We start from the raw sequence: 27,575 nt of genomic DNA, 5'->3' as shown, positions 1-27,575 counted from the left end.
CACGTCATACATCAGCTCAGCGCCATAACTCCTGCCTTGCTATTAACAGGGCAATTAATTCCTGCAGGTAATGGGGAGCTGCCCTTGCAAACGGTCTCGTACCTTTCCAGCAACCTCCTAATGGAGAGCAGCAACCAGAGGCTCAACGACACTGAGGGGGATGAGCAGGAAGAAGATCTGAACTCAGGTCTCCACCCCAGCAGCGCGGGGGCAGGTAAGGGCCCAACCCAAGTGTTATATGTACAGAGGGGATGTTACAGGGACCTTGGCTGGACCTTTGGAAAGTTCTGTTCTGAGGCCTCGGCACTTATTTGTATATTGAGTAAGGTGGCCAACCTATAAGTTGTTGCTGCTCTACAAGTTTTTTTGGAGACATCTTGCCCTACTGTCTCCATCTTGTTCCACTGTCTCCATTTTATCCTTCTGTCTCCATCTTGCCCTACTGTCCCCATCTTGCCCTACAGTCTCCATCTTGTCCTTCTGTTTCTGTTTAGCCCTGCTGCCTCCATGTTGTCTCTGTGTATGTATCTAGAGCTGCTGTTTCTATCTATACTTCTGTTATCTTTTATCTTAGAACCTTACTGTTGGCATCTTGGTGTATTTCCTCCATCTTGTTCTACTGTACAATCTTTTTCGATTTTTCCACCCCCCCCTGACTCCCAATATTCCATGCTACACATGCTGCTCTGTTGGCGCCATGGCAATCACCTCTTTTTGGCCCCCCTAAAGACCCCCCTGAGCTCTGCCACTGTTCCTGTCCTGCTACTGACAGACATACAGAGATATTGCTCAGTACAAGGATTTCTTGCCCCATTATGGGCACAATACTGGGAGACAGATTGCTGGTTCTATTGGATAAAACCTGCCGACACAAATCTCTATGGATCGGGGAGCCCCTCGGAGCTGACGGGGGGTGCAGGGATCAGACTCAGGCCTTGGGGAATCGCTGATTTCTGCCTTTGGTACCGTGGAGCCCCGGCAGCGCCGCTTTCTCTAGTTATCATCCTGGGAGAAAGAGACCCCCAATATTATCATGACAATGGGGGCTGAACCCCTAGAGTCACATTGATTCTCTGGTTGAGTTTCCTCAATTAAAGGCAAAATAAAATCATTACAGACTATTGAGTGTGAAGCTGAAGTCTCCCCGCTGGGATTCAGTGCAAATAATTAGGCCCGGCAGCTCGGCACGGTGCTCGTTTAGCCACTAAATGTGTGTGTGTGCAGCTGGTATTACCCTCCCCAATTACCCCTCCCCGGGGAACAACTCGGTGACGCACTCCCAGGGGACAGGCACGCTTGGGATTCACCCAAAAACTCATTATTTGTTTTATATTTTATATACTTTGCCTTTACTTTCAGCCTTTTTAATATAAGATGTAGTTGCTAGAGTTAGTGGCCACAGCAACCAAAACACCTAGGAACACTCGATTTGTATTCTCCATTAGCTGTCTTTCTGCCCTCCGTGCTGCCGGTTGGTTGCTAGGGGTTGCAGGAACATAGCAACAAGGGAAACAATTTCAAATCACAACTGGATGCTGCAGAAAGTTAAAGGGACGGTGTCTGTGACAAACCAGCAAACTTAACCCTTTTAATACTGATTTTCTTTGATCTCGATGGGCTACGCGGTGCCTGTGTCTGTGTGAAGGACAAACCCAGAACACTAAAAGGGTTAAAAGGGGTCGTTCCCCTTTGAATTAACTATTAGTATGATATAGAGAGTAATATACAATTTGCAATTGGTCTTCATTTTTTATTATTGGTAGTGTCAGGGTTCCGCCTGGCGTTGCTAACGAGCCTCTCCCATTAAGTGTGAGATCAGCGGCCAAAGGGAAGGGACGAGCCTTAAATTATTCACCAATTAAGCAACTGTCACTTCTTCTGTCTCATTTTGGGCTTCACTTGTGAGATATTGCCCAACCCTTTGCAATCAGAGAGCTCATTGATCAGCAGAGGGGAATGGAAGGGCTCCAATCCAAACGCACAATGTATAGTCCTGCCGCAGCCCCTCCCGCTAGAGTGTAAGCTCCTGCTCTCTCCCGCGTGTACCTGCCAGGGGCTCAGTTTGCTGTACGGGACATACCATGTTGGGTGAGCTGCGGGGGGAGCCAGATACACACAGCAGATATTCCCTCATCTTTTACTTACCCAGCTCATTCATTAGCCCTGTCCCACCGGAGCTTACAATCTAAACTGTGTATATTGTAATGGGCAAACTGCATTGTGTCCCCAACCTTTCCTACTCAGGAGTCACAGTCAAATGTAAAAAGACTTGGGGAGCAACACAAGCACCATAAAAGTTCATGGAGGAGCCAAATAAGGGCTGTGATTGGCTATTAGGGGCCTCTATGCACCCTATCAGCTTACAGGGGCTTTATTTGGTAGGAAATCTTGTTTTTATTCAACCTAAACTTGCCCCCAAGTCAGGAATTCAAAAATAACTCCCTGGTTTGGGGGCACTGAGAGCAACGTCCAAGGGGTTGGGGAGCAACATGTTGCCCTGAGCCACTGGTTGGGGATCACTGGTCTAAACCTGTCCTACTGCCTCTGTCTCTCCTTAATGCCTCTGTCATATCCATATGTTCCTATCTTGCTCTACTCTTTACCCTGGCTCCTTTCCTAATCTTCTCCTACTGTCTCCATTTTGTCCTACTGTCTCCAGCTTGCCCTACTGTCTCTATCTTGTCTTACTGTCTCCATCTTTCCCTACTGTCTCCATCTTTTCCTACTGTCTCCATCTTGTCCTACTGTCTCCATCTTGTTCTACTGTCTCCATCTTGTCCTACTGTCTCCATCTTGCCCTACTGTCCATCTTGTCCTACAGTCTCCATCTTGTCCTACTGTCTCCATCTTGCCCTACTGTCACCATCTTGCCCTACTGTCTCCATCTTGCCCTACTGCCTCCATCTTGCCCTACTGTCTCCATCTTGTCTTACTGACTTCATATTCTCCTACTGTCTCCATCTTGCCCTACTGTCCATCTTGTCCTACTGCCTCCATCTTGTCCTACTGTCTCCATCTTGCCCTACTGTCTCCATCTTCCCTTACTGTCTCCATCTTGCCCTACTGTCTCCATCTTGCCCTACTGCCTCCATCTTGCCCTACTGTCTCCATCTTTTCTTACTGACTTCATATTCTCCTACTGTCTCCATCTTTTTGTGATAAAAGCTGTTGGTCTTGTTCTGGTATAAAAGACTTTTGGCAAATAAATGTTACAAAAGAACAAACTTCAAGTTCCACTTGTTGCCTCTGAATAAACCCCTCGCTAGACACACACAGTTACTGTACCAGTCATAAATCTAATCAACCACAATGATCTCATTTTTTGCCAATAATTACGGTACAAGCCCCATCCCTAGTTACGGTACATAAATGTTTGTGTTGATCAGTGTTTTGATTTGTAGGTTATTGGCATTTCACTACATGTGGGGCCACAGGGCCCTATGGACCAAGCCAGAAGCTCTGTGATGACACCTACAAGAACTTTAGTGTAGAGATGGGAACTGGAGGGCTTAAAGGTGTGCAGATGTGGCGAGTTCCAGAAACCAACACATACAGGTGAGACTCCCTCTGTGCTGTCACTTACTCTGCAACTCCTCACGCATTTGTGTTCTACATCTTACTGCTTAGCTTGGAGTCTAGGCTGGACCTCTTGAGCTTCCTACATGTTTAATTTCACAAGATGGAGACAGTAGGACAATATGGGGACAGTAGGGCAAGATGGAGACAGTAGGACAAGATGGAGACAGTAGGACAATATGGGGACAGTAGGGCAAGATGGAGACAGTAGGGCAAGATGGAGACAGTAGGACAATATGGAGACAGTAGGACAATATGGAGACAGTAGGGCAAGATGGAGACAGTAGGGCAAGATGGAGACAGTAGGACAAGATGGAGACAGTAGGACAAGATGGAGACAGTAGGGCAAGATGGAGACAGTAGGACAAGATGGAGACAGTAGGGCAAGATGGAGACAGTAGGGCAAGATGGAGACAGTAGGGCAAGATGGAGACAGTAACACTTTACATGAGTCCAACTTGTGCCCTTTTCTTTTTATTGAACATAACAGCTACCAACAGCTAAAGGCTATGAGGGGGTGCTGGGAGTTGTACTGGGCGTTTTACTGGTTTCTCAGTGGCACAGTAAGGGTCTGGCTCAGTGTAAGGGGAATGACATTAGGAATAACACAGGAGCAGTTTCAGTAGGGCTAATGTAAACATAATGGAGCTCTATGGCATGTATTAACCTTGTAATCAAACACACGGAGCAATTGAGTCTCTTTGATCTCTCAGAGGACGGATGGCTGTTCCTCAGGATCCCGGCTTTTCATTGTACATTATTATATATATATCGTCTTTCATCTCCTCCCTATAAAGCCAGTTAATTCTGAGGAATCAGAGGAACAAGCCAATTACATGGGGGGAATGCTTGATACATCCCTTCATTATCCGCAGGCAAAACTAACCCAGAAGGCTAAACTTTCCCTAGAATTCTTATCTATATAGCACTATCAACGTACCAGAGCCCCTCCAGCCAAACTCCCATGAACCCTTGTGTTTCATTGCACTGGTCTTCAGCTGTAACGTTGTTTCAGTAGTCAGAACTACTGATCTCAATTCCAAATCCCCAATGCATTTCTCTGAGATATAATGTGACTTGGTACTAACACAGGTGCTCAGCAAACCCTCATACATTGGCCATTAGCCAGGCTGGTGGGGCTCCGGCAAGTTCTCTGGTGGATCTACAGTTGGGCTCTATACCCCTTACCCCTGCCTTACTGGTTACAGTCCTCTTAAGTGCTATAATTATACTGCAATCATTCTATCCACCTGGGGTATTTATATCCATCCTACCCTTTCTGCTCCCCAGGAATGAGCACCCTGATTGGTTCCTGTGAATTGTAAAAAACATTCTTCTTTTATATAAAGAGATCATTTCTTGCAGTCTGTGAGCTAAATGCCTTATAGTTTAGGCTCCTTTATGGAATGTAAGACACTATGGCCCTTTAGCTGCAATTAAACTACAACTCCCAGAGCATATGACAACCCTTTGCCCTACTTTATTTTTCTTGCCATCTGCCCTACTATTTCATCTTCCCCTACTGTCTCTATTTTTACCTATTGCCCTACTGTCTCCAACTTGTCCTACTGTCTCCAACTTGTCCTACTGTCTCCATCTTGCCCTACTGTCTCCATCTTGCCCTACTGTCTCCAACTTGTCCTACTGTCTCCAACTTGTCCTACTGTCTCCAAATTGCCCTACTGTCTCCATCTTGTCCTACTGTCTCCAACTTTCCCTACTGTCTCCAACTTTCCCTACTGTCTCCATCTTGTCCTACTGTCTCCAACTTGTCCTACTGTCTCCAACTTTCCCTACTGTCTCCAACTTTCCCTACTGTCTTCATCTTGTCCTACTGTCCCCATCTTGCCCTACTGTCTCCATCTTGTCCTACTGTCTCCATCTTGCCCTACTGTCCCCATCTTGCCCTACTGTCCCCATCTTGCCCTACTGTCTCCATCTTGTCCTACTGTCCCCATCTTGCCCTACTGTCCCCATCTTGCCCTACTGTCCCCATCTTGCCCTACTGTCTCCATCTTGCCCTACTGTCTCCATCTTTCCCTACTGTTTCCATCTTGCCCTACTGTCTCCATCTTGCCCTACTGTCTCCATCTTGTCCTACTGCCTCCATCTTGTCCTACTGCCTCCATCTTGCCCTACTGTCTCTATCTTGTCCTACTGTCTCCATCTTGCCCTACTGTCTCCATCTTGCCCTACTGTCTCCATCCTGCCCTACTGTCTCCATCTTGTCCTACTGTCTCCATCTTGCCCTACTGTCTCCATCTTGCCCTACTGTCTCCATCTTGCCCTACTCTTGCCCTACTTCCCATCTTGCCCTACTGTCTCCATCTTGCCCGACTGTCTCCATCTTGCCCTACTGTCTCTATTTTGTCCTACTGTCTCCATCTTGCCCTACTATCTCTATCTTGTCCTACTGTCTCCATCTTGCCCTGCTGTCTCCATCTTGTCCTACTGTCTCCATCTTGCCCTACTGTCTCAATCTTGCCCTACTGCCTCCATCTTGCCCTACTGTCTCCATCTTGTCCTACTGCCTCCATCTTGCCCTACTGTCTCCATCTTGTCCTACTGTCCCCATCAGGTGAGAGTCTCAGAGACACAAAGCCCCATTGGCTCAGAGTAGCTCTGAGGAACAGCAACAGAAACAATGTGCTAGAAGAGCTGAAAGAAGATCCACTAGGAAGGACATTCCCCAACCTCACTGCCCTCACCGTGCCAGTACCTGATTTTTTTGGATCTTTTTTCAGCTCTTCCAGCACATTGTTTCTGTTGCTGTTCCTCAGAGCTACTCTGTGCCAATGGGGCTTTGTGTTGGGCATAGCTTGCCCTGGTTGTGCCAATGTATGTGCTGAAGGTCCCGGTTCCTTTGGTGCCGTCTCCTCCCTGGTTCCGCCCCACATTCAGGATTAGCTTTATTATAGAAGCAATTAGAGGACAATACAGACACAGACTGACACTCAGGGAGCAGATCTGGAATATCTCCAACCAATCCTTTGAGTGAAAGTGATTCCCGCATTGGTATTCATGGGATGTGATTGGTTCCTTTATTGGCAGTTTATTTAATGGGGGAATATTAACCAGTTCTGTGCCTATCTGATACCCGAGTGCTGATACTTAGAGCCTCCCGGCCTCTACATGCACAGACGGGAAATATGCATAGGGATCTCTTATCCAAAATGCCTGGCACATGGGATTTTCCAAATAGCAGATATTTTTCTAATGAGCTGCTGATACAAACAATAGGTCTAGACTAGATAATTACTGTATTTAGAAATCAAACTTAGGGGGCTGTTCCTGCTGAATTGTGCTTAGTACAGGGGAATCCCTATGTGCCATAGTTTTATGGTATCTCTCTGTACAGCCTATGGGCAAACTTAGGGGGCTGTTCCTGCTGAATTGTGCTTAGTACAGGGGAATCCCTATGTGCCATAGTTTTATGGTATGTCTCTGTACAGGCTATGGGCAAACTTAGGGGGCTGTTCCTGCTGAATTGTGCTTAGTACAGGGGAATCCCTATGTGCCATAGTTTTATGGTATCTCTCTGTGCAGGCTATGAGCAAACTTAGGGGGCTGTTCCTGCTGAATTGTGCTTAGTACAGGGGAATTCCTATGTGCCATAGTTTTATGGTATGTCTCTGTACAGGCTATGGGCAAACGTAGGGGGCTGTTCCTGCTGAATTGTGCTTAGTACAGGGGAATCCCTATGTGCCATAGTTTTATGGTATCTCTCTGTACAGGCTATGAGCAAACTTAGGGGGCTGTTCCTGCTGAATTGTGCTTAGTACAGGGGAATCCCTATGTGCCATAGTGTTATGGTATCTCTCTGTACAGGCTATGAGCAAACTTAGGGGGCTGTTCCTGCTGAATTGTGCTTAGTACAGGGGAATCCCTATGTGCCATAGTTTTATGGTATCTCTCTGTACAGACTATGAGCAAACTTAGGGGGCTGTTCCTGCTGAATTGTGCTTAGTACAGGGGAATCCCTATCCTGCCATTGGTTATAAATGGATATAAATGTCTCATATAAATATCATTGTGAGTAAATCCCTTACTTCTCAGGATTTCAGGTTACGGAGCGGCGGGGGGGAATGGAGGGAAGACCCCCACATTGGCTCAAGGCATCTCATTAATTGGGATCTTTGAGCTCCAGAAGGACGAGATCCTGTATATTCTGGTTGGGCAGAAGGGAGAGGACGCCTGCCCCCGGGTAAGACTTTTGGTTACTTCGGGATTCTAACTGTTGGTTTTTGGAGTGTTAGCTTTTTTATTTTTATTTACATAGAATTCTGAACTTGCTGATGGGTAGACAGGGTAACGTTATATGACAGACCCACCTGGCAGGGCTACAACTAAAACAATCACTGTATTATTAATATATATTAAGGGTCTCCCTGCCCCCGAGGAGCCAGATAGGCCAAGTCTCATCAGAATCCTATTAATTTGCCCAAATCTTATTTCCGGTGGGCCCTGGATTTCAGGTTTTGTGGTGGGTTCTAGAAGGCCCAGCCCAACACTTTAGTCACTCAGTATCAGTGTTGCATGTAATATGTATAATATGGGATATGTCTGGAAAACAGGGGCTTCCCATAGTCACGTGACCACTGTAGGCCGGCCCCTGCTTAGTTCAGCTCCATAGTAAGCGGTGGATCAAAGCCAGACGTTCATGGCTTGTTACTCAGTATCGTTTATTTTTGTGGTTTATTTTGTTCATCAGAAGCTCATTAACTTGCAGAACGAAGTTCAAGTGCAAATTAATTGGCTGATGAAGTCATTAAGCTTCGTGCAATTATGCAGGCATGTACCTACTTAATTGGATTATAATCAGCAATTGAGCAATATACGGCCTGTATGAAGGTCATTCTCATAATGTCATTGTGATTTGTGCAGTTCAGCCCCCACCCCCCCGGGTCTGACTTTCTGCTGTCCCCTCATTCATTCCTATGGGAGAGGCAAGTAACTGCAAGAGAAAAGCCTTCCCATGCCAAGTGACTACAATTCCCAGCATGCCCTGGAAGCTTCACTCTCCATCTTGCCCTACTGTCTCCATCTTGCCCTACTGTCTCCCTCTTGCCCTACTGTCTCCATCTTGCCCTACTGTCTCCCTCTTGCCCTACTGTCTCCCTCTTGTCCTACTGTCTCCATCTTGCCCTACTGTCTCCATCTTGCCCTACTGTCTCCATCTTGTCCTACTGTCTCCATCTTGCCCTACTGTCTCCATCTTGCCCTACTGTCCCCATCTTGTCTTACTGTCTCCATCTTGTCCTACTGTCTCCATCTTGCCGTACTGTCTCCATCTTGCCCTACTGTCCCCATCTTGTCCTACTGTCTCCATCTTGTCCTACTGTCTCCATCTTGTCCTACTGTCTCCATCTTGCCGTACTGTCTCCATCTTGCCCTACTGTCCCCATCTTGTCCTACTGTCTCCATCTTGCCCTACTGTCTCCATCTTGTCCTACTGTCTCCATCTTGCCCTACTGTCTCCATTTTGCACTACTTTCTTCATCTTCTTCTACTGTCACCATCATGCCTTACAGTTGCCATCTTGCCAAACTCTGTCTGTCTTGTCCTACTAACTCCATCTTGGTTTTGTTTCCCACTGCTGCCATCTTGCCCTACTATTCCCATCATGTTGTTCCATTTCACCCCACTCTTCCCAGTTACAAGTGCTGGTTGGGGGGCCTCCCTGTACCTTTGCGTAAGGCACCTCTCCCATGGGCAGATCCATCCCATCACATGGTTTAGAACTTGAAGTTCCTGGGCCCAATCTGATGGCCAAGCCCCAAGCCCACATTGGCCGTTTTGCACAGAGACCTTGAAACAGTTGATCAGACAAGACCCCTGGCCCGGCAGTTGTTGGCTCCATCTGTTGCTCCATCCCTGGGTGTATTGGTCGCTATGGGGGAAACCATCCAACCCCTCTGAGGAACCCACTGAGGAACTGTCTCTGTCTCCATAGGCCAATTCTGTGCTGCAGATGGTTTGTATTGGGGAAAACACTGAGATTGAGGATGAATTGCGGATTAACGGCAGTGTGAGCGAGTGGGCGGGAGGAGGAGGCGGCGGAGGCGGAGCAACATACGTCTTCAAGGTAAAATAATATTGTTTTTGCACAAAGCAACTTCAATAAGCTCTTATGAGAGAAAGAACCGAGGGCAAAGGAGAGTAAAGGCCACTTTCCTGCCAGCCAAGCCTCTGTATCCCACAATGCCTTGCACCCTGTAAATAAAGGTACTGATTGGAGGAGAGCTGAATTGCTAAATAGCAATAATGTCAATGAATGTACATTGGGGAGTTACTTAAACGTGTATTTTGGTGAGGATTCTGGGAGTTGTAGTTCTGCAAGCTGTATTCATTCTAACTGATTTCTTGTTCCCCTGTTATTATATCCCCCATAACAGATGGAGAGTGGAAAGCCTGTCCCATTGCTGATAGCGGCAGGGGGGGGCGGAAGGGCGTATCGCTCCAAGGCCAGTGTAATCCCCCCCGAGAGACTGGAGAGCAATTACACCATCCCGGGAATGAATGGCAAATCAGGGGCAGCAGGTACAGAAACCCTGGCCATCTCTGGTTCCACTCAAACCCCACCCACACCTCACCATAGCCCCGCCCACACCTCACCAGAGCCCCGCCCACACCTCACCAGAGCCCCGCCCACACCTCACCAGAACCCCACCCACACCTCGCCAGAACCCCGCCCATACCTTGCCAGAGCCACACCCATACCTCACCAGACCCCCGCCCATACTTCACCAGAACCCCGCCCATACCTCAACAGAGCCCCGTCCATACCTCACCAGAGCCCCACCCATACCTCACCAGAGCCCCACCCATACCTCACCAGAGCCCCGCCCATACCTCGCCAGAACCCCGCCCATACCTCACCAGACCCCCGCCCGTACTTCACCAGACCCCCGCCCATACCTCAACAGAGCCCCGCCCATACCTCAACAGAGCCCCGCCCATACCTCACCAGAACCCCACCCATACCTCACCAGAACCCCGCCCATACCTCGCCAGAGCCACACCCATACCTCACCAGACCCCCGCCCATACTTCACCAGAACCCCGCCCATACCTCAACAGAGCCCCGCCCATACCTCACCAGAGCCCCACCCATACCTCACCAGAGCCCCGCCCATACCTCACCAGAACCCCGCCCATACCTCACCAGACCCCCGCCCGTACTTCACCAGACCCCCGCCCATACCTCAACAGAGCCCCGCCCATACCTCAACAGAGCCCCGCCCATACCTCACCAGAACCCCACCCATACCTCACCAGAACCCCGCCCATACCTCACCAGAACCCCGCCCATACCTCACCAGACCCCGCCCACACCTCACCAGACCCCGCCCACACCTCACCAGAGCCCCGCCAATACCTCACCGAACCACTGACTGTTTTTAAAAGTAAATTGTTGATTCACCAGTGAAATCCTTTATAATTTATAGGTGGCGGTGGCGGATGGAATGATCACACTGCGTTACCGTGGGCGGGCAAGTCCCTAATGGAAGGCGCCATTGGTGGAGAATCCTGCCCCCAGGCCGTTAAGAAGTGGGGCTGGGAGACTAGAGGTGGATTCGGAGGGGGCGGAGGGGGATGTTCCTCAGGAGGCGGAGGAGGGGGATATATTGGTGAGTATCTGCCATGTTATTTGCTGTAGATACACCCTGGGGGGGGGATAGATGGTATTGGGGGTCTCCTCTATTGGGCTGAATTTGTTTAAAGCTTAAATCCTATTGCAGAAAAGCTTGAGGTCATTTGCATGAGTTCCATTAAGGACATCAACACAATGGAACTACCAGTTTGTGCCCAAGCCCCTCCCCTTTGCCTGACCATGGGAAAGAGAACAACCCAAGAACAACACTTACCCGAGGGGTAAGAAATAAAAAAAGGACCCTGAAAACTTATGGCCGCAGACTCATCCCTAGGGGAGCCCTTTATTAGTTGCACCAGCGCACAAATAACGGCTAATTCTGCCCTTCTGCCCCCCCACTGTCCGCAGGAGGAAACGCTGCTGAGGGTAACAGTGCAGAAATGGATGGGCTGGAAGGCGTGTCCTTTATCAGCCCCCGGGGGGTTGTCTACACCCCTCCCTTAAAAGGTAACTGTATATTATCTGTACATTCCTGTATGAATGTCGCTACCAATAATAAAAAAAAGACCAATTGCAAAGTATCTCACCCTTATTGGCTGCTGGTGTTTCCATTTCCCATCTCGCTTTCTGGCTTTTTGCAGTGATAGAGGGACACGGGGAGGTGGAGATCAAACTGCACCTGAACTGCAGTCACTGCGAGATGGACGAGTGTCTCCTGGATCCCGAGAGCAAGAGAATCGTCTGTCTATGTGAGCGCGGCACTGTCCTGGCTGAGGATGGGGTCTCCTGTATTGGTGAGTCGGTTACAGCTCTATTGAACATATGTACAGAGCCTGCACACTTTACTGCTGCGCTGCAAGTTGGAGTGATATCCCCCCCCCCTCACCCCCAGCAGCCGATCAGCGGAACAAGTAAGGAATCCAAGTCCGGCTTGGGACTCCTCCAGTTACATGGGAGTAGGAGAAACAATAGGTTAGCTGAAAGCAGTTCTAATGTGTAGCGCTGGCTGAAAGCTCAGACTCAGGCACACTTTACTGCTGCGCTGCAAGTTGGAGTGATATCCCCCCCCCCCTCACCCCCAGCAGCCGATCAGCAGAACAATGGGAAGGGAGCAAGATAGCAGCTCCCAGTAGGTATCAGAATAGCACTCAATAGTAAGAAATCCAAGTCCGGCTTGGGACTCCTCCAGTTACATGGGAGTAGGAGAAACAATAGGTTAGCTGAAAGCAGTTCTAATGTGTAGCGCTGGCTGAAAGCTCAGACTCAGGCACACTTTACTGCTGCGCTGCAAGTTGGAGTGATATCTCCCTCCTCACCCCCAGCAGCCGATCAGCAGAACAATGGGAAGGGAGCAAGATAGCAGCTCCCAGTAGGTATCAGAATAGCACTCAATAGTAAGAAATCCAAGTCCGGCTTGGGACTCCTCCAGTTACATACATAACGTAATGATGCCGGCACCATGGTCCCTTACAGCCTCCCCTCCTATGCAGTCAGCCAATGCTAAACCCTATTACCTTGCAGAGCAATTGAAGGATTAAATAGTGAATATTGCAGTCTGGTTGCTATGGTTATCTCATGGTGATGTCACTATGGTTTGCAGATGAGGCGTTGGCGCCGGCCCAGGAGACGCATCTGCCACTGTCGCTGGTTTTGTCCATTGTGACGTCGGCCCTGGTGGCGGCTCTCATATTGGCTTTCTCTGGGATAATGATAGGTGAGTGACCCGGCTCTGGCCCACAGAGCTGACAGTCTTTACATTAATATCACTTCTAATTCAATCCAATCAATGCAGAGGCGCGACTGAATTCCCTGCTCCTCAAGGGATGAATTACTCCTTTAGCGCAGGATTCCAACTCGCTAATCAAAGTTTAGTTGTTATTGATCAGCTAAGAATTGTGGGAAAGAGTTATTGAAAAGACTTCTATCCAGAAGGCAGAGCAACCTCGGCCCAGACGCTCTGCATGTTCAGCTGGTTGTGCCACGGGGCAGAATGAACCATCAAAGCCTTTAACATCTGGTCTACAAACTCATCCCCCCCCCCGGGGACCCACGGTGCATTGATCCATCATTAATTACACCGCGCGGCTCCCATTCCCGGTGCCAGCCGTCGGGCAGCAGAGCGCCTCTCGCTATAGCAGAACATATGTTGCCCGGCTTGTCCACTTCATTGCAATTAACACTTTAGGAGAATTCGTTGGGTTATTCCAGTTCACGTTTCATCTGAGACCAATGGCATAGCAGTAACAGAACAGCAACTATTGATCAACTACAGTCAAACAGGCTGATTAGTCAGGCTGGGGGGGTCCATAAACATCTCCTTGAGGGCCACAGTCTCCCACGTTAGGCCGTTTGCACCGAATAAAGAGTATATTGTGCTCTGTTCCCAGTGTACCGAAAGAAGCACCAGGAGCTACAGGCCATACAGATGGAGCTGCAGAGCCCGGACTATAAGCTCAGCAAGGTCCGAACCTCCACCATCATGACGGACTATAACCCCAACTATTGTTTTGCCGGGAAGGTCACCTCTATCGGCGACCTCAAGGAAGTACCGCGCAAAAATATCTCCCTTATTAGGTGAGTGCAACCTCCAGTCTGTAGTTTGCCCTGGAATTCACTTCAGTCTGTGCTATTGTAGGACAATTAGGTCCTTAATTATTATTAATGATTTCTTCTAGCCAGATTAGAAACCACAAACAAAATGAAGACTAATGGCAAACTGTCTCCAAGATAGTTAAAGTTGATTTAAAGGTGAAGAGTGTCTTTAAAAGGACAAAATCATCAGCTCACTTCATCTTCTCATCCAAAAGGTCTTTTCATTAGCTCACCCAAGTTTCCTTCATAAGCTTATCCAAAGGTCCCTTCATCATCTCACCCAAGAGTTCCTTATCAACTCATCAAATGGTCCCTTCATCATCTCGCCCATGGGTTCCTTATCAACTCACCCAAGGGTTCCTTATCAACTCATCCAATGATCCCTTTATCATCTCACCCAAGGGTTCTTTATCAACTCATCAAATGATCCCTTCATCATCTCACCCAAGGGTTCCTTCATCTTCTCATCCAAAGTTCCCTTCATCAACTCATCCAAGGGTTCCTTATCAACTCATCCAATGATCCCTTCATCATCTCACCCAAGGGTTCCTTATCAACTCACCCAAGGGTTCCTTATCAACTCACCCAAGGGTTCCTTATCAACTCATCCAATGGTCCCTTCATCATCTCACCCAAGGATTCCTTCATCAGCTTACTCAATTCCATCATCAGCTCATCCAAGGGTCCCTACATCAACTTCTAGTGGTCCCTCAAACAGCTCAGGTCCCTTTATGAGCTCGTCCAAGTATTCTCTAATCAGCTTATCCAGGGGTTCCATCCATAGCTCATCCCAGGGTCCCATAATGAGCTCATTCAAGGGTCCCTTAATCGGCTTATTCAAGGTTCCATTGATCAAGGGTCCATTTAACAGCTCACCCATATCTGTCCATGTACCGACCCATTTTCTTTAAGCCTTGCCCCTTTGCCTTGCCTGGACCATCCTGATGAATTTGCTTACACTGAGAATGATTCATGCAAACTGCAAAAATTCCAAAAGGTCTAGTAACCCACAGCAACCAATGAGATGTTTGCTTTCAAACAACAGACCAGTAGATTGCTTGACTGGTTGGTTTGGGTTAGTACATTCCCTGTAATACAGTTCTGATGAGTTTGTTTCCCTTATGTTTCATGCCAGGGGTTTGGGGCACGGGGCATTCGGAGAAGTGTATGAAGGGCAAGTGCTGGGTACCCCAAGTGACCCGAACCCTTTAAAGGTGGCAGTGAAGGTAAGTCAGTCATGCTCAGCGTCTAATAGAAACGGATAGTGCATTCAATAGTATTTCAGTTGGATTTATGGGATCTATAATGTAGAAACCCATTATCCAGAATAGGCAGAAAACTTGTAGCGCTGCTCCCCGCAGTGTATTGCTTCAATAGAAAGAAAAGAATCTCGGCCGTAAAGCAGGGCAGGACTGCTGCAATAAATAGAAAAGAATCTCAGCCATAAAGCAGGGCAGGACTGCTGCAATAAATAGAAAAGAATCTCAGCCATAAAGCAGGGCAGGACTGCTGCAATAAATAGAAAAGAATCTCAGCCATAAAGCAGGGCAGGACTGTTGCAATAAATAGAAAAGCATCTCAGCCATAAAGCAGGGCAGGACTGCTGCTTTGTAGGAGACAATAGGAAAAACCTAACTATATAATAATGGTTTTTATGTTTTCTCCATGTAACTCTGCTTTAATAAATATGACTTATATTAATACCGCACTGTTCCTTTAAGAGCTGCCGAGCAGGAGGGGGGATTCAGGCAGGAACAGCACTTTCTTTGATAATAAAATCCGACTTGATGAACTTGGATGTAACCGCACGCGGCCCCGTATCCTATTAGTCAGCACTGCCCAGCGGGGTGAAGGCTGCAATTGACCGACTTGCCGATATAATATTGGATTTTGGAGCTGCGTGTTCAGCAGTCAGAATAAGAGTCTGTTTTACTGCAGAGGCGCCGAGTCAGCTCAATCCCTTCCCTGCCCCCGGGGGGTTAAATTGGGGTTAGGGGATTATCCAATCAGCAGAACAATGGGAAGGGAGCAAGAGAGCAGCTCCCAGTAGGTATCAGAATAGCACTTAATAGTAAGAAATCCAAGTCCGGCTTGGGACTCCTCCAGTTACATGGGAGTAGGAGAAACAATAGGTTAGCTGAAAGCAGTTCTAATGTGTAGCGCTGGCTGAAAGCTCAGACTCAGGCACACTTTACTGCTGCGCTGCAAGTTGGAGTGATATCCCCCCCCCCTCACCCCCAGCAGCCGATCAGCAGAACAATGGGAAGGGAGCAAGATAGCAGCTCCCAGTAGGTATCATAATAGCACTCAATAGTAAGAAATCCAAGTCCGGCTTGGGACTCCTCCAGTTACATGGGAGTAGGAAAAACAATAGGTTAGCTGAAAGCAGTTCTAATGTGTAGCGCTGGCTGAAAGCTCAGACTCAGGCACACTTTACTGCTGCGCTGCAAGTTGGAGTGATATCCCCCCCCCTCCCCCCAGCAGCCGATCAGCAGAACAATGGGAAGGGAGCAAGATAGCAGCTCCCAGTAGGTATCAGAATAGCACTCAATAGTAAGAAATCCAAGTCCGGCTTGGAACTCCTCCAATTACATGGGAGTAGGAGAAACAATAGGTTAGCTGAAAGCAGTTCTAATGTGTAGCGCTGGCTGAAAGCTCAGACTCAGGCACACTTTACTGCTGCGCTGCAAGTTGGAGTGATATCCCCCCCCTCACCCCCAGCAGCCGATCAGCAGAACAATGGGAAGGGAGCAAGATAGCAGCTCCCAGTAGGTATCAGAATAGCACTCAATAGTAAGAAATCCAAGTCCGGCTTGGGACTCCCCCAGTTACATGGGAGTAGGAGAAACAATAGGTTAGCTGAAAGCAGTTCTAATGTGTAGCGCTGGCTCCTTCTGAAAGCTCAGACTCAGGCACACTTTACTGCTGCGCTGCAAGTTGGAGTGATATCCCCCCCCCCTCACCCCCAGCAGCCGATCAGCAGAACAATGGGAAGGGAGCAAGATAGCAGCTCCCAGTAGGTATCAGAATAGCACTCAATAGTAAGAAATCCAAGTCCGGCTTGGGACTCCTCCAGTTACATGGGAGTAGGAGAAACAATAGGTAAGCCAGTACTAAGAGATGCCCATTCTAAAAACACGTGCCCCCGGGGTCTGGATTTGCTCCGTTCTCAGTGCCGGATTGGAAACATCCCCTAAAATCAGATCCAGATACCGCCGGAGAGCAGTTGCGTTTCTGTGCCCTTTTGGGCAGCGGATGAGAGAAATTAGTGAGATTAATATCGGTTTCTGCTGATAAATGACTCCCGGGGGGGAATATCCATCTTTACTGCACGCTGCGTTCCTATTGGTTTAGAGACAGACTGGGAGTATTGATTCCAACGGGGCCCAAAGGTCACTGCTTCCTCGTTAGGAGCCGAGTTATTTGTCAGCTGAGTTGGGGAATGAGGGGGGGGGTAATACCTTGGGGTTCATCTATTCATATTGGGGTGAGGGCAGATGAAGTCTTGTTGGACCTGATACTTTAATGACGTTGGTTCTTATTTCTATTTCTAGACTCTTCCAGAAGTTTGTTCCGAACAAGACGAACTGGACTTTCTGATGGAAGCTCTGATTATAAGGTAGGGGGCCCTGGTTAATATCAAGAGCCGAGCCAGCCGGTTCCCCTTGTTACCCAGACAGGTCCGAAGTAAGACTCATAATAGGCCCTGGCATTACCCAGAGGTCAGCACACAGAGTGGTTCTGGGTATCGGGCCCGTTGCACGTTTCCATGCTAAATGCCGGACCTCAGTGCCCCGGGGCACCGGTGCCAATCTCTGAATTACCCCAAGCCTGCAATGTGCAGGTACCAGCGGGTTCTTGAATCCCCCACACTGGGGTTCTTAGCAAGGAGGAACCATTACACAGGGCCCGACTGTGAGTGACAAACAGCTGGGGGGCCCCTGAGTAAGGGGGGGCTCTGTTGCTTTCTGTTCCTGGCTGGGGGCCCAGCGGGTTCTGCAGGGACAGCAGGCTGATAATGAGCCGGTGGAACTGGAGACAGAACATCAATAGAACCAGCGAAGTGTGGCCCCCGGCTGTTAATGATGTGACTGCGCTCGATTGGCTGTCAGGGTGAAGGTTAAACGGTCCCTTACTGTCCCCATTAGAAGCCACACAATCAGCACAATCGGCTACAGCCACTCAATGGGTTTGTCGCCATTAAGTAGAACTGCCCTTGTCACTCAGGGTCTGAAACCAACACGGGTCGGAAATGGTTCTACTGGGGCCCCGGCCAATAAGGGCTTTGAGTCTGGTTTGTGGGGCATCGCTGGGTGTCTGGGTCGGGCCCATTGGGGTTTTGGCCTAAACTGCCCCACGTTTATTTTATTAAATTGCCTTTATTGTCACAATGCGGGCAGCAGCAACGTTTCGGGCCTAATTGGCTCTTTCTCACTGTAGGAATTGGGCACCCGCTTATGCCCCTCACGTGGGTGCTGTTCCTGGAGACAAAGAGAAATAAAATGTGACCCAGAGCACCCAAGGGAACCCTAGTGAAATCTCAGGGCAAAGTGCCGGGCAGCGGCCGATAAACATTGGGGTCGTTACGACCGACTAAAGGTGGCCATACACGAGCAGATCCGCTCGCTTGGCGATGTCGCCAAGCGAACGGATCTTCCCCCGATATCCCCACCTACGGGTGGGCGATATCGGGGAGTATTTAGGTAAAAAAAAAAATAATCCGATCGTTTGGCCCTGGGGCCAAACGATCGGATTATGTGGGCGGCAATGGGGCAGTCGGATCGGGGACCGCATCAACGAGCCGATGCGGTCCCTGATCCGACCGGATTTTCTAACCTGGCCGATCGAGATCTGGCCAGATATCGGTCGGCCAGGCCAGGCCGCTCTGCTCTCCCCATACACGGGACGATTAGCTGCCGAATCGGTCCAAGGGACCCATATCGGCAGCTATAGTCGGCCCGTGTATGGGGACCTTAAGGGCCGACAGGCCTCCCCGACTCACAGCCTAGAATTGGGCAGATGTAGAACGGACAGGCTTGATTATCAAATCTGAGGAGGGGTGGGGAGGGGTCGATACCGGGAGGGGTCGGTACCGGGAGGGTGGGGGGGGGTCGGTACCGGGAGGGGTCGGTACCGGGAGGGTGGGGGAGGGGTCCGGTACCAGGAGGGGTCCGGTACCGGGAGGGTGGGGAGGGGTCGGTACCAGGAGGGGTCGGTACCGGGAGGGTGGGGAGGGGTCAGTACCAGGAGGGGTCGGTACCGGGAGGGTGGGGAGGGGTCGGTACCAGGAGGGGTCGGTACCGGGGAGGGGTGGGGAGGGGTCGGTACCGGGAGGGTGGGGAGGAGTCGGTACCGGGAGGGTGGGGAGGAGTCGGTACCGGGAGGGTGGGGAGGGGTCGGTACCGGGAGGGTGGGGAGGGGTCGATACCGGGAGGGTGGGGAGGGGTCGGTACCAGGAGGGGTCGGTACCGTGAGGGGGAGGACAGGTCGGCAGGGACAATACAATATTTATGTGCAAAACACTGACCTTCATGTCCTTCTGACCGTTGAGATGTGGGAATGGTAATTACATTTGGGTCGGAGCCAGAACCTCACGTATTCTCTCTCTCTCTCTCTCCCAGTAAATTCAGCCACCAGAACATAGTGCGGTGCATCGGTGTCAGCCTGCAGGCGCTGCCCCGGTTTATCCTCCTGGAACTCATGGCCGGAGGGGACCTGAAATCCTTCCTCAGGCAGACGCGGCCCCGGCTGGTGAGACCCCCCCTTGTCTGCTCCTTGTGCTGCAGAGCCCCCCGGCCCCACTGCAGAGCCCCATTAGCCTGGATCCGTGACACACACAGCGGCCTCCATGTTTGTTCCACTTGGGGGGGAAAAGCTCAATCTTTTGTTGCTTAATTGCATTATGGACCTTTGTGTGGGGTTTATATGCCCTTTAAATGGCTGGCTCGCCTTTACATGAACTTTTAATATGTTATAGAATGCCCTATTCTTAGCAACTTTGCAATTGGTCTTCATTATTTTTTTTTATAGTTTAATTATTCACCTTCTTCTAACTCCTTGAAGCTTTCAAATGGGGGTCACTGACCCCGGCAACTAAAACTATTGCTCTGTTAGCTTACAATTTTATTATTATTGTTACTTTTTATTCCTTATCTTTCTTTTTCAGACCATCCCCCCTCCTCCCATCCATATTCCAGTCTCCATATAAACTGTTGCCTGGTTGCTAACCTAAACAAGACCCTGGCAACCACAAATAATGAAAAATGAAAACCAGTTGCAAATTGTCTCAGAATATCATTTAAGGGTGGACTACCCCTTTAAGAGCGTTGCCCTTCTGCGGAACCTTCCGTTGCCCCATAGATCCATAGGGGAAATGAATTACAGGCCGGGCCGTGTCCTTTTATGACTCCCCATTAATCGCGGTTGGTTCCTGGCGTTGGCCCAGCCCCCGGCGCCGCGGCACGAGGCGAGTTCTATTGATTGCGGAGCTTACAGCTTAATCCAGGCTTTAGTGACAATTACGACGAGCATTAAATCGTCCGACTCCAATTAGCGCTAATGAATTAAGCCGCAACCTTTGCTGTCATATATTTGGAATCTCCCCAGAGTTCAGCAGGGAAAAACTTATCTGCTTTCTTGTTGTTATGGCCACTTAGCCTAGCAACCAACCAGCCTGAACAGAGAGATATGTCGCAGAAAACAATCTAGCCCCATGACGATCTCTAGGGTCTCTGTCCTTAGCAACCACAGAGCATTTTAATCACCAATTTCATTGGCCAATGCTTTCCCTCCCCTGCAGAACCAGCCTTCCTCCATCACCATGTTGGACCTATTGAACGTGTCTTGTGACATCGCCCAGGGCTGCAAGTATCTGGAGGAAAACCATTTCATTCACAGGTATGAGCCGAATGGGGGATAGTATATTGGGTCTGTATATTGGCTCTGTATATTGGCTCTGTATATTGGGCCTGTATATTGGGTCTGTATATTGGGTCTGTATATTGGGTCTGTACACTGGGTCTGTATATTGGGCCTGTATATTGGGTCTGTATATTGGGTCTGTATATTGGGTCTGTATATTGGGTCTGTACACTGGGTCTGTATATTGGGCCTGTATATTGGGTCTGTATATTGGGTCTGTACACTGGGTCTGTATATTGGGTCTGCATATTGGGTCTGTATATTGGGTCTGTACACTGGGTCTGTATATTGGGCCTGTATATTGGGTCTGTATATTGGGTCTGTACACTGGGTCTGTATATTGGGTCTGCATATTGGGTCTGTATATTGGGTCTGCATATTGGGCCTGTACACTGGGTCTGTATATTGGGTCTGTATATTGGGACTGTACACTGGGTCTGTATATTGGGTCTGTATATTGGGTCTGCATATTGGGCCTGTACACTGGGTCTGTATATTGGGTCTGTATATTGGGACTGTACACTGGGCCTGTATATTGGGTCTGCATATTGGGCCTGTACACTGGGTCTGTATATTGGGTCTGTATATTGGGTCTGTATATTGGGTCTGCATATTGGGCCTGTATATTGGGTCTGTATATTGGGCCTGTATATTGGGTCTGCATATTGGGTCTGCATATTGGGCCTGTACACTGGGTCTGTATATTGGGTCTGTATATTGGGTCTGTATATTGGGCCTGTATATTGGGTCTGCATATTGGGTCTGTACACTGGGTCTGTATATTGGGTCTGCATATTGGGTCTGCATATTGGGCCTGCATATTGGGCCTGTATATTGGGCCTGTATATTGGGTCCGTATATTGGGTCTGTATATTGGGCCTGTACACTGGGCCTGTATATTGGGTCTGCATATTGGGTCTGTACACTGGGTCTGTATATTGGGTCTGCATATTGGGTCTGCATATTGGGCCTGTACACTGGGTCTGTATATTGGGTCTGCATATTGGGCCTGTACACTGGGTCTGTATATTGGGTCTGCATATTGGGTCTGTACACTGGGCCTGTATATGGGGCCTGTACACTGGGTCTGTATATTGGGTCTGTATATTGGGTCTGTATATTGGGCCTGTATACTGGGTCTGTATATTGGGTCTGTATATTGGGCCTGTATATTGGGTCTGTATATTGGGTCTGTATATTGGGTCTGTACATTGACTCTGTATATTGGGTCTGTACATTGACTCTGTATATTGGGCCTGTACACTGGGTCTGTATATTGGGCCTGTATACTGGGCCTGTATATTGGGCCTGTCGGTGCCTCACAAGCAATCGGACTCACCTACAGAACCAGATAAGGTTCTTTTATACACATGGATCTTTATACCTATATAATGCACTTTGTGTTATGAAACCTGTGCCTTTAAAAGTGGGTGTGGCTAAAAATATTGTTCAGTCCTGCCCAGAAAGAACAGGTTTTTAAGAGAACAAAACAGGGGCACCATGGGAAACTGAGGGGCCGCTGGTCCCGCTGATCTGATACAAATACCTTGTTACCGGGGTTTCCTCTCTCGCCTTAGGGATATCGCTGCCAGGAATTGTCTCCTTACCTGCCAGGGGTCGGGACGGGTGGCCAAGATTGGAGATTTCGGGATGGCGCGGGACATATACAGGTAAGAAAAGGCAAAGTGAACTCACAATTATAAATATAAAACCGTTACACTTAGTTACACTGCCAAGGAGCTGCCATGCTGATTGTTGCTTTAGGGCAGCAGTTTGCTTGTGCAGCCAGTAGGTGGAGCTCATACTACATTATACTGTAATACATCCAGCCATGCAAAAAGGTGCAGGATTTGACTGTAACACACACACTTGCCCCCCCAGGGCCAGCTACTACAGGAAGGGAGGCTGCGCCATGTTGCCCGTCAAATGGATGCCACCCGAGGCCTTTATGGAGGGGATCTTTACATCTAAGACCGACACGTGGTATGTACCCCCTGCTGGCCGGGGCAGTATCTACTTATAGCAAGAGGTCCCTCGTTAACTGTTGCCCCGGGTCAATTGGCAACTGGGGCCACAGACTGCGCAGCTGTATTCTGGGGCAAATGCTGTTAGGTGCCAGGGTGCCCTGTATTTAATGCCTGCCCTCGGGGTGCAAGTAAGGGGTGTTCCTGGGGTAACCTCTATGCCACCCTCTCTAGATGCCACTTTTAACTATTGGTTATGCATTGTAGGAGGAGCCACTTTCATGCATTTCCTTCCTATAAGAGTTGGCGGGGTTAAAATTCTGACTTTCTGATTGGTTTATCTTTGTAAGCCAGCTCTATGAACATTCTAATGCTCTGAGTGCCTATAGGTTGGTCTAGCTCTGAATTTGATTGGCTATTGGATTTGTTCCACCCCTTGAAACACTTCTTTTGCTGTGATTGGCTGTACATGCCATGATTGTGGCTATAGACGCCACCCGGAGTCATTGAGTGGCAGAGACTGGGCCACCCAGTAACGACTTGATAATTAACCTTTCGATTGAGTGGCTTCTCACCCAGTGATGGTGAATGGTTTATGGTCCATAAAGCTAAAAACCCCCACAAGGCACTGCTCTCCGCCGAGGCCACACTTGGCTGATCATTGTTCCTACAGATCCATCAAACTCACACGGGTTCTGAGGCTGATTATGTCGGACAGGGAACACGACTCTCGACGCCGTTGTTTCCCAACACACTGGCGCCCAGGGAACCAAGCGGGATTTATTAAGACGGACAGGGAACATAGAAAGAGCATTGAAATCCCCACGGGGGTCGTAATGCCCAGAGCGGAGCAGTCACGTTGATGGAGTTAAGTCAAAGTGAGTTTCACACATGAATGTGTCTCTTTACTGACTGGAGATCTCTGTGTGTTCAGGTCCTTCGGAGTCCTGCTGTGGGAGATCTTCTCTCTGGGATACATGCCCTACCCCAGCAAGAGTAACCAGGAGGTGCTGGAGTTTGTAACGAGCGGAGGAAGGATGGATCCCCCCAAGAACTGTCCGGGGCCGGTGTATGTTCATTTAGGTTCATCTAAAGACAAGCTATGGGCAAATGTTTATTGCATTACGTGCCCCACTCTCAGGTCCCACCGCAGTCCAACCGTAGAACCTCAGCAATGGTCTTTATAGTACCTCACAATTTGTTTCCTTAGATCCTTAGCAATTGCCTCCTTAGGACCTCATCAGCGGTCTCCTTAGGACTTCATCAGTGGTCTCCTTAGGACCTTATCAGTGATCTCCTTAGGACCTCACTACTACTCTCCTTAGAACCTCATCCGTGGCCTTCTTAGAAAATCGAACAGTGATCTCCTTAGATTCTCATCAGTAGTCTCCTTAGAACCTCATAAAGTAATTTCTTTTGAACATTATAAGTAGTCTTTGGCCCTCATCAGTTGTCTCCTTAGAAACTCATACAGTGATCTTAGATTCACATCAGTTGTCTCCTTAGAAACTCATACAGTGATCTTAGATTCACATCAGTAGTCTCCTTAGAACCTCATATGGTGATCTTAGATTCTCATCAGTAGTCTCCTTAGAACCTCATACAGTGATCTTAGATTCTCATCAGTAGTCTCCTTAGAACCTCATACAGTGATCTTAGATTCTCATCAGTAGTCTCCTTAGAACCTCATACAGTGATCTTAGATTCTCATCAGTAGTCTCCTTAGAACCTCATACAGTGATCTTAGATTCTCATCAGTAGTCTCCTTAGAACCTCATACAGTGATCTTAGATTCTCATCAGTAGTCTCCTTAGGACCTCGTACAGTGATTTCCTTAGAACATTATCAGTAGTCTCTTTAGGAACTAAAATCAGTCATTTCCTTAGATTTTCTCCTTTATCAGTGATCTCCACATGATCCTCATCAGTTTCCTTAGATCTTGATTGGTGGTCTCCTTACAGACTCATCAGTGGCCTCCTTAGAACCTTCTTGCTTTTTCGCCTAAGACTTATCGTTGAAGAACTTTGTTACTTCTGCCCTGAGAACTTAATAAGGGATGTACTTTAGAGCCTGAGTCCTTCACAAAAGCTTTGTTTGATCATAATTTTAGTTTATGGGATCAGATATGGACCTTCCAGTTCTATATTATTCTATATTGGCTCCGGCATTGAACCCAACGTCACCGTGTATCTTGCTGTCTGTGTATTACAGGTATCGCATTATGACCCAGTGTTGGCAACACCAGCCAGAAGACAGGCCCAACTTTGCCATCATACTGGAGAGAATCAACTACTGCAAACAGGTAATGGGCCCCCTGGTGCCAGAAAGGGACCCTTGTGCTGCAGGGGCTGCTGGGAGATCCAGCCTGGACATGGATACGGTGCTGTCAGGGCCAATGAGACTCTGAGCTCCGGGGATTCCAAAACAGGCAAAATCACTTTTTGCTCTCGAGTTTGAGTTTCAGCAGCTATCTAGTTGCTAGGGTTGAATTACCTTAGCAACCAGGGAGCTGTTTGAATGAGAGGCTGGAATATGAATAGGGGAGGGGCTAAATAGAAAGATAAGGGGCCCTACCCTGACCTATATAATATATGGGCTGTTCCTCCTGAATTGACGTATGGGGCCCAATCAGTTCTTATATGGTACTGGTTTATTTTGTCTTTATTCCTGAGAGTTGCAAATTGCAGCCCCAAACAGGGGGCCAATGGCGGGTTACTGGGGGCCAATGGTGGGTTATTGGGGGCAATGGCAGGTTATTTGGGGGCAATGGCGGGTTACTGGGGGGCAATGGCGGGTTACTGGGGGCAATGGCAGGTTATTGGGGGGCAATGGCGGGTTATTGGGGGGCAATAGCGGGTTATTGGGGGGCAATGGCGGGTTACTGGGGGGCAATGGCGGGTTACTGGGGGCAATGGCGGGTTATTGGGGGGCAATGGCGGGTTATTGGGGGGCAATGGCGGGTTACTGGGGGGCAATGGCGGGTTACTGGGGGGCAATGGCGGGCTACTGGGGGGCAATGGCGGGCTACTGGGGGGCAATGGCGGCTTACTGGGGGGCAATGGCGGGCTACTGGGGGGCAATGGCGGCTTACTGGGGGGCAATGGCGGGTTACTGGGGGGCAATGGCGGGTTACTGGGGGGCAATGGCGGGCTACTGGGGGGGCAATGGTGGGTTACTGGGGGGCAATGGCGGGCTACTGGGGGGGCAATGGCGGGTTACTGGGGGGCAATGGCGGGTTACTGGGGGGTTACTGTGCCACCCCTAGTGGCCGCTGTGGATCTCAGAGCTGGGAGCCCTGCCAGTAGCGGATCTATCACGTACAGACAATTATAAATCAATTAATGGCGCATCTCATTGCCCTCCGGCCCCTAATCTGTTGTTTAATTAGACGCCGCGCCGGCGACTGACACAGCAAATAGATTAGTGCCGAGTAACGGAGCCCGGAGGGGCAAGGGGAAGCTAAACCTCACGTCTCACTCGGGATATGAAGGGGGAGAAGCCTCTAACAGTATTACAGTCACTCAGTTCAAGGGAAAGTAAACCTTAAGTTACACAAAAGGGCCGTATTTCCCAGAGTCCCCCCTGAGTGAGAGTAAGTTTAACGCATCAGGGGAGTAACGGTCGGGTCTGGGCCGGTGGGTCCCCCCCAAGGATTTCTCCCGGTGCCCCGGCGGCCCAGTCCGACCCTGCCTCAGGGTGAGTGGGACCCAGTTGTGCCGGTAGGAGGGTCCGTCTGTAGGTTCCTAGGGAATGCTGGGAGTTTGATGGCCACTGCCCCATTCTGACCGCTGCTTTGTGCCCGCAGGACCCGGATGTGATTAACACGTCTCTGCCGGTGGAATACGGGCCGGTGGTTGAAGACGAGGAGAAGGCCCCTGTGCGCTCCGACGACCCGGACGTGATTCCGCCGGCGCTGGTTCCGCCAGAAAAGCCCATTAAAGACGACCTGCAGCCCCTACGTTCTCCGCCGCCGGTTCCTCCCAACCCCCGAGGGAAAATCCCCAATAAAGTTCACACGGAGCCGCGTGTTCCCGCCAAATCCCGGCCGGAAGGGGGTGGCGGCCACGACAACGCGGTGTTTGCTCGGCCCAACCCCCAGGCGGAGCTTCGAGGCTCCAGGAACAAACCCACCAACCTCTGGAACCCGACCTACGGCTCTTGGTTTACCGGGAAAACAGTGGTGAAAACTCCCGGCCCTCCGGATAAACCGACCCCCGAGAAGGAGAACCCCCCAAGCTCAGTCACCGAGGGGAACTGCACGGCTGCCAATCGGGTCGCGGGGAGTCGACTCCCAGGATCCTCTCTGCTACTGGAACCATCAACACTGACTTCTAACGTTCAGGAAGTGCCTCTCTTCAGGCTCCGCCACTTCCCCTGCGGTACAGTCAACTATGGCTACCAGCAGCAGGGCCTGCCCATAGAGCCGCCCATGGCCCCGCCCCCATGCCCACAGAAAGACTCCGCCCCCAGGAGTACGAGCAGCAGTGCCCAGGAGAAACTCTAACTCCCAGTAACTCTTTCTAGTGTCGTTCTTATCCAGGAGAAGCCAATAGGATATTTTCCGTATCGCCGCACGAAGCCACACCCATCAGATCCCACGCATGAACCACCTGTGCTTAGCCCCTCCCACAAACCAAACTGACCCCCCCCAGAGATGGAGAAAAGGGCAACAATCGGGGAAAAAATCCCTGAATACCAAAAACAGGATTTCTGCTCCTCCCACAGCCAAACTCTGCTTCCTATTGGTTAATCAGTCCCGCGCTTTTTGTATCCAGCGCAGTGATGATTGGCTGTGGGGTAGAAATCCTGTTTGTACTGTTGGGGGGGCTATTGTATTCGGCTCGGTTATTGGCACCTTTATATATCACTATATTGGCATTATTTATATATTACGTATCAGCCATTTGGAACAAAGGAGCAGAGTTTTC

General features: G+C 49.5%; 1 protein-coding gene across 1 annotated transcript in view; it reads left to right on the top strand.

Moving 5' to 3' along the window:
• alk (ALK receptor tyrosine kinase) overlaps positions 1–27,575 on the top strand; it is a 185,870-nt gene extending 158,295 nt beyond the window's left edge. The window contains exons 10-28 of the mRNA XM_031902225.1: positions 68–214; positions 3,402–3,555; positions 7,633–7,780; positions 9,530–9,661; positions 9,972–10,116; positions 11,025–11,207; positions 11,579–11,677; positions 11,812–11,964; positions 12,771–12,884; positions 13,558–13,744; positions 14,898–14,988; positions 17,317–17,381; positions 19,384–19,513; positions 20,562–20,659; positions 22,261–22,353; positions 22,565–22,666; positions 23,582–23,716; positions 24,859–24,949; positions 26,453–27,575. Coding sequence (XP_031758085.1) covers positions 68–214; positions 3,402–3,555; positions 7,633–7,780; positions 9,530–9,661; positions 9,972–10,116; positions 11,025–11,207; positions 11,579–11,677; positions 11,812–11,964; positions 12,771–12,884; positions 13,558–13,744; positions 14,898–14,988; positions 17,317–17,381; positions 19,384–19,513; positions 20,562–20,659; positions 22,261–22,353; positions 22,565–22,666; positions 23,582–23,716; positions 24,859–24,949; positions 26,453–27,151 — 2,966 coding nt within the window. The 3' untranslated portion in view covers positions 27,152–27,575. The remainder of the gene's footprint in view (positions 1–67; positions 215–3,401; positions 3,556–7,632; positions 7,781–9,529; positions 9,662–9,971; positions 10,117–11,024; positions 11,208–11,578; positions 11,678–11,811; positions 11,965–12,770; positions 12,885–13,557; positions 13,745–14,897; positions 14,989–17,316; positions 17,382–19,383; positions 19,514–20,561; positions 20,660–22,260; positions 22,354–22,564; positions 22,667–23,581; positions 23,717–24,858; positions 24,950–26,452) is intronic.

The sequence above is a fragment of the Xenopus tropicalis genome, chromosome 5, assembly GCF_000004195.4.
Source record: "Xenopus tropicalis strain Nigerian chromosome 5, UCB_Xtro_10.0, whole genome shotgun sequence".
NCBI lineage: Eukaryota > Metazoa > Chordata > Amphibia > Anura > Pipidae > Xenopus > Xenopus tropicalis.
The sequence above is the reverse complement of the archived record's forward strand: the minus strand, read 5'-3'. Positions and strand labels throughout refer to the sequence as shown.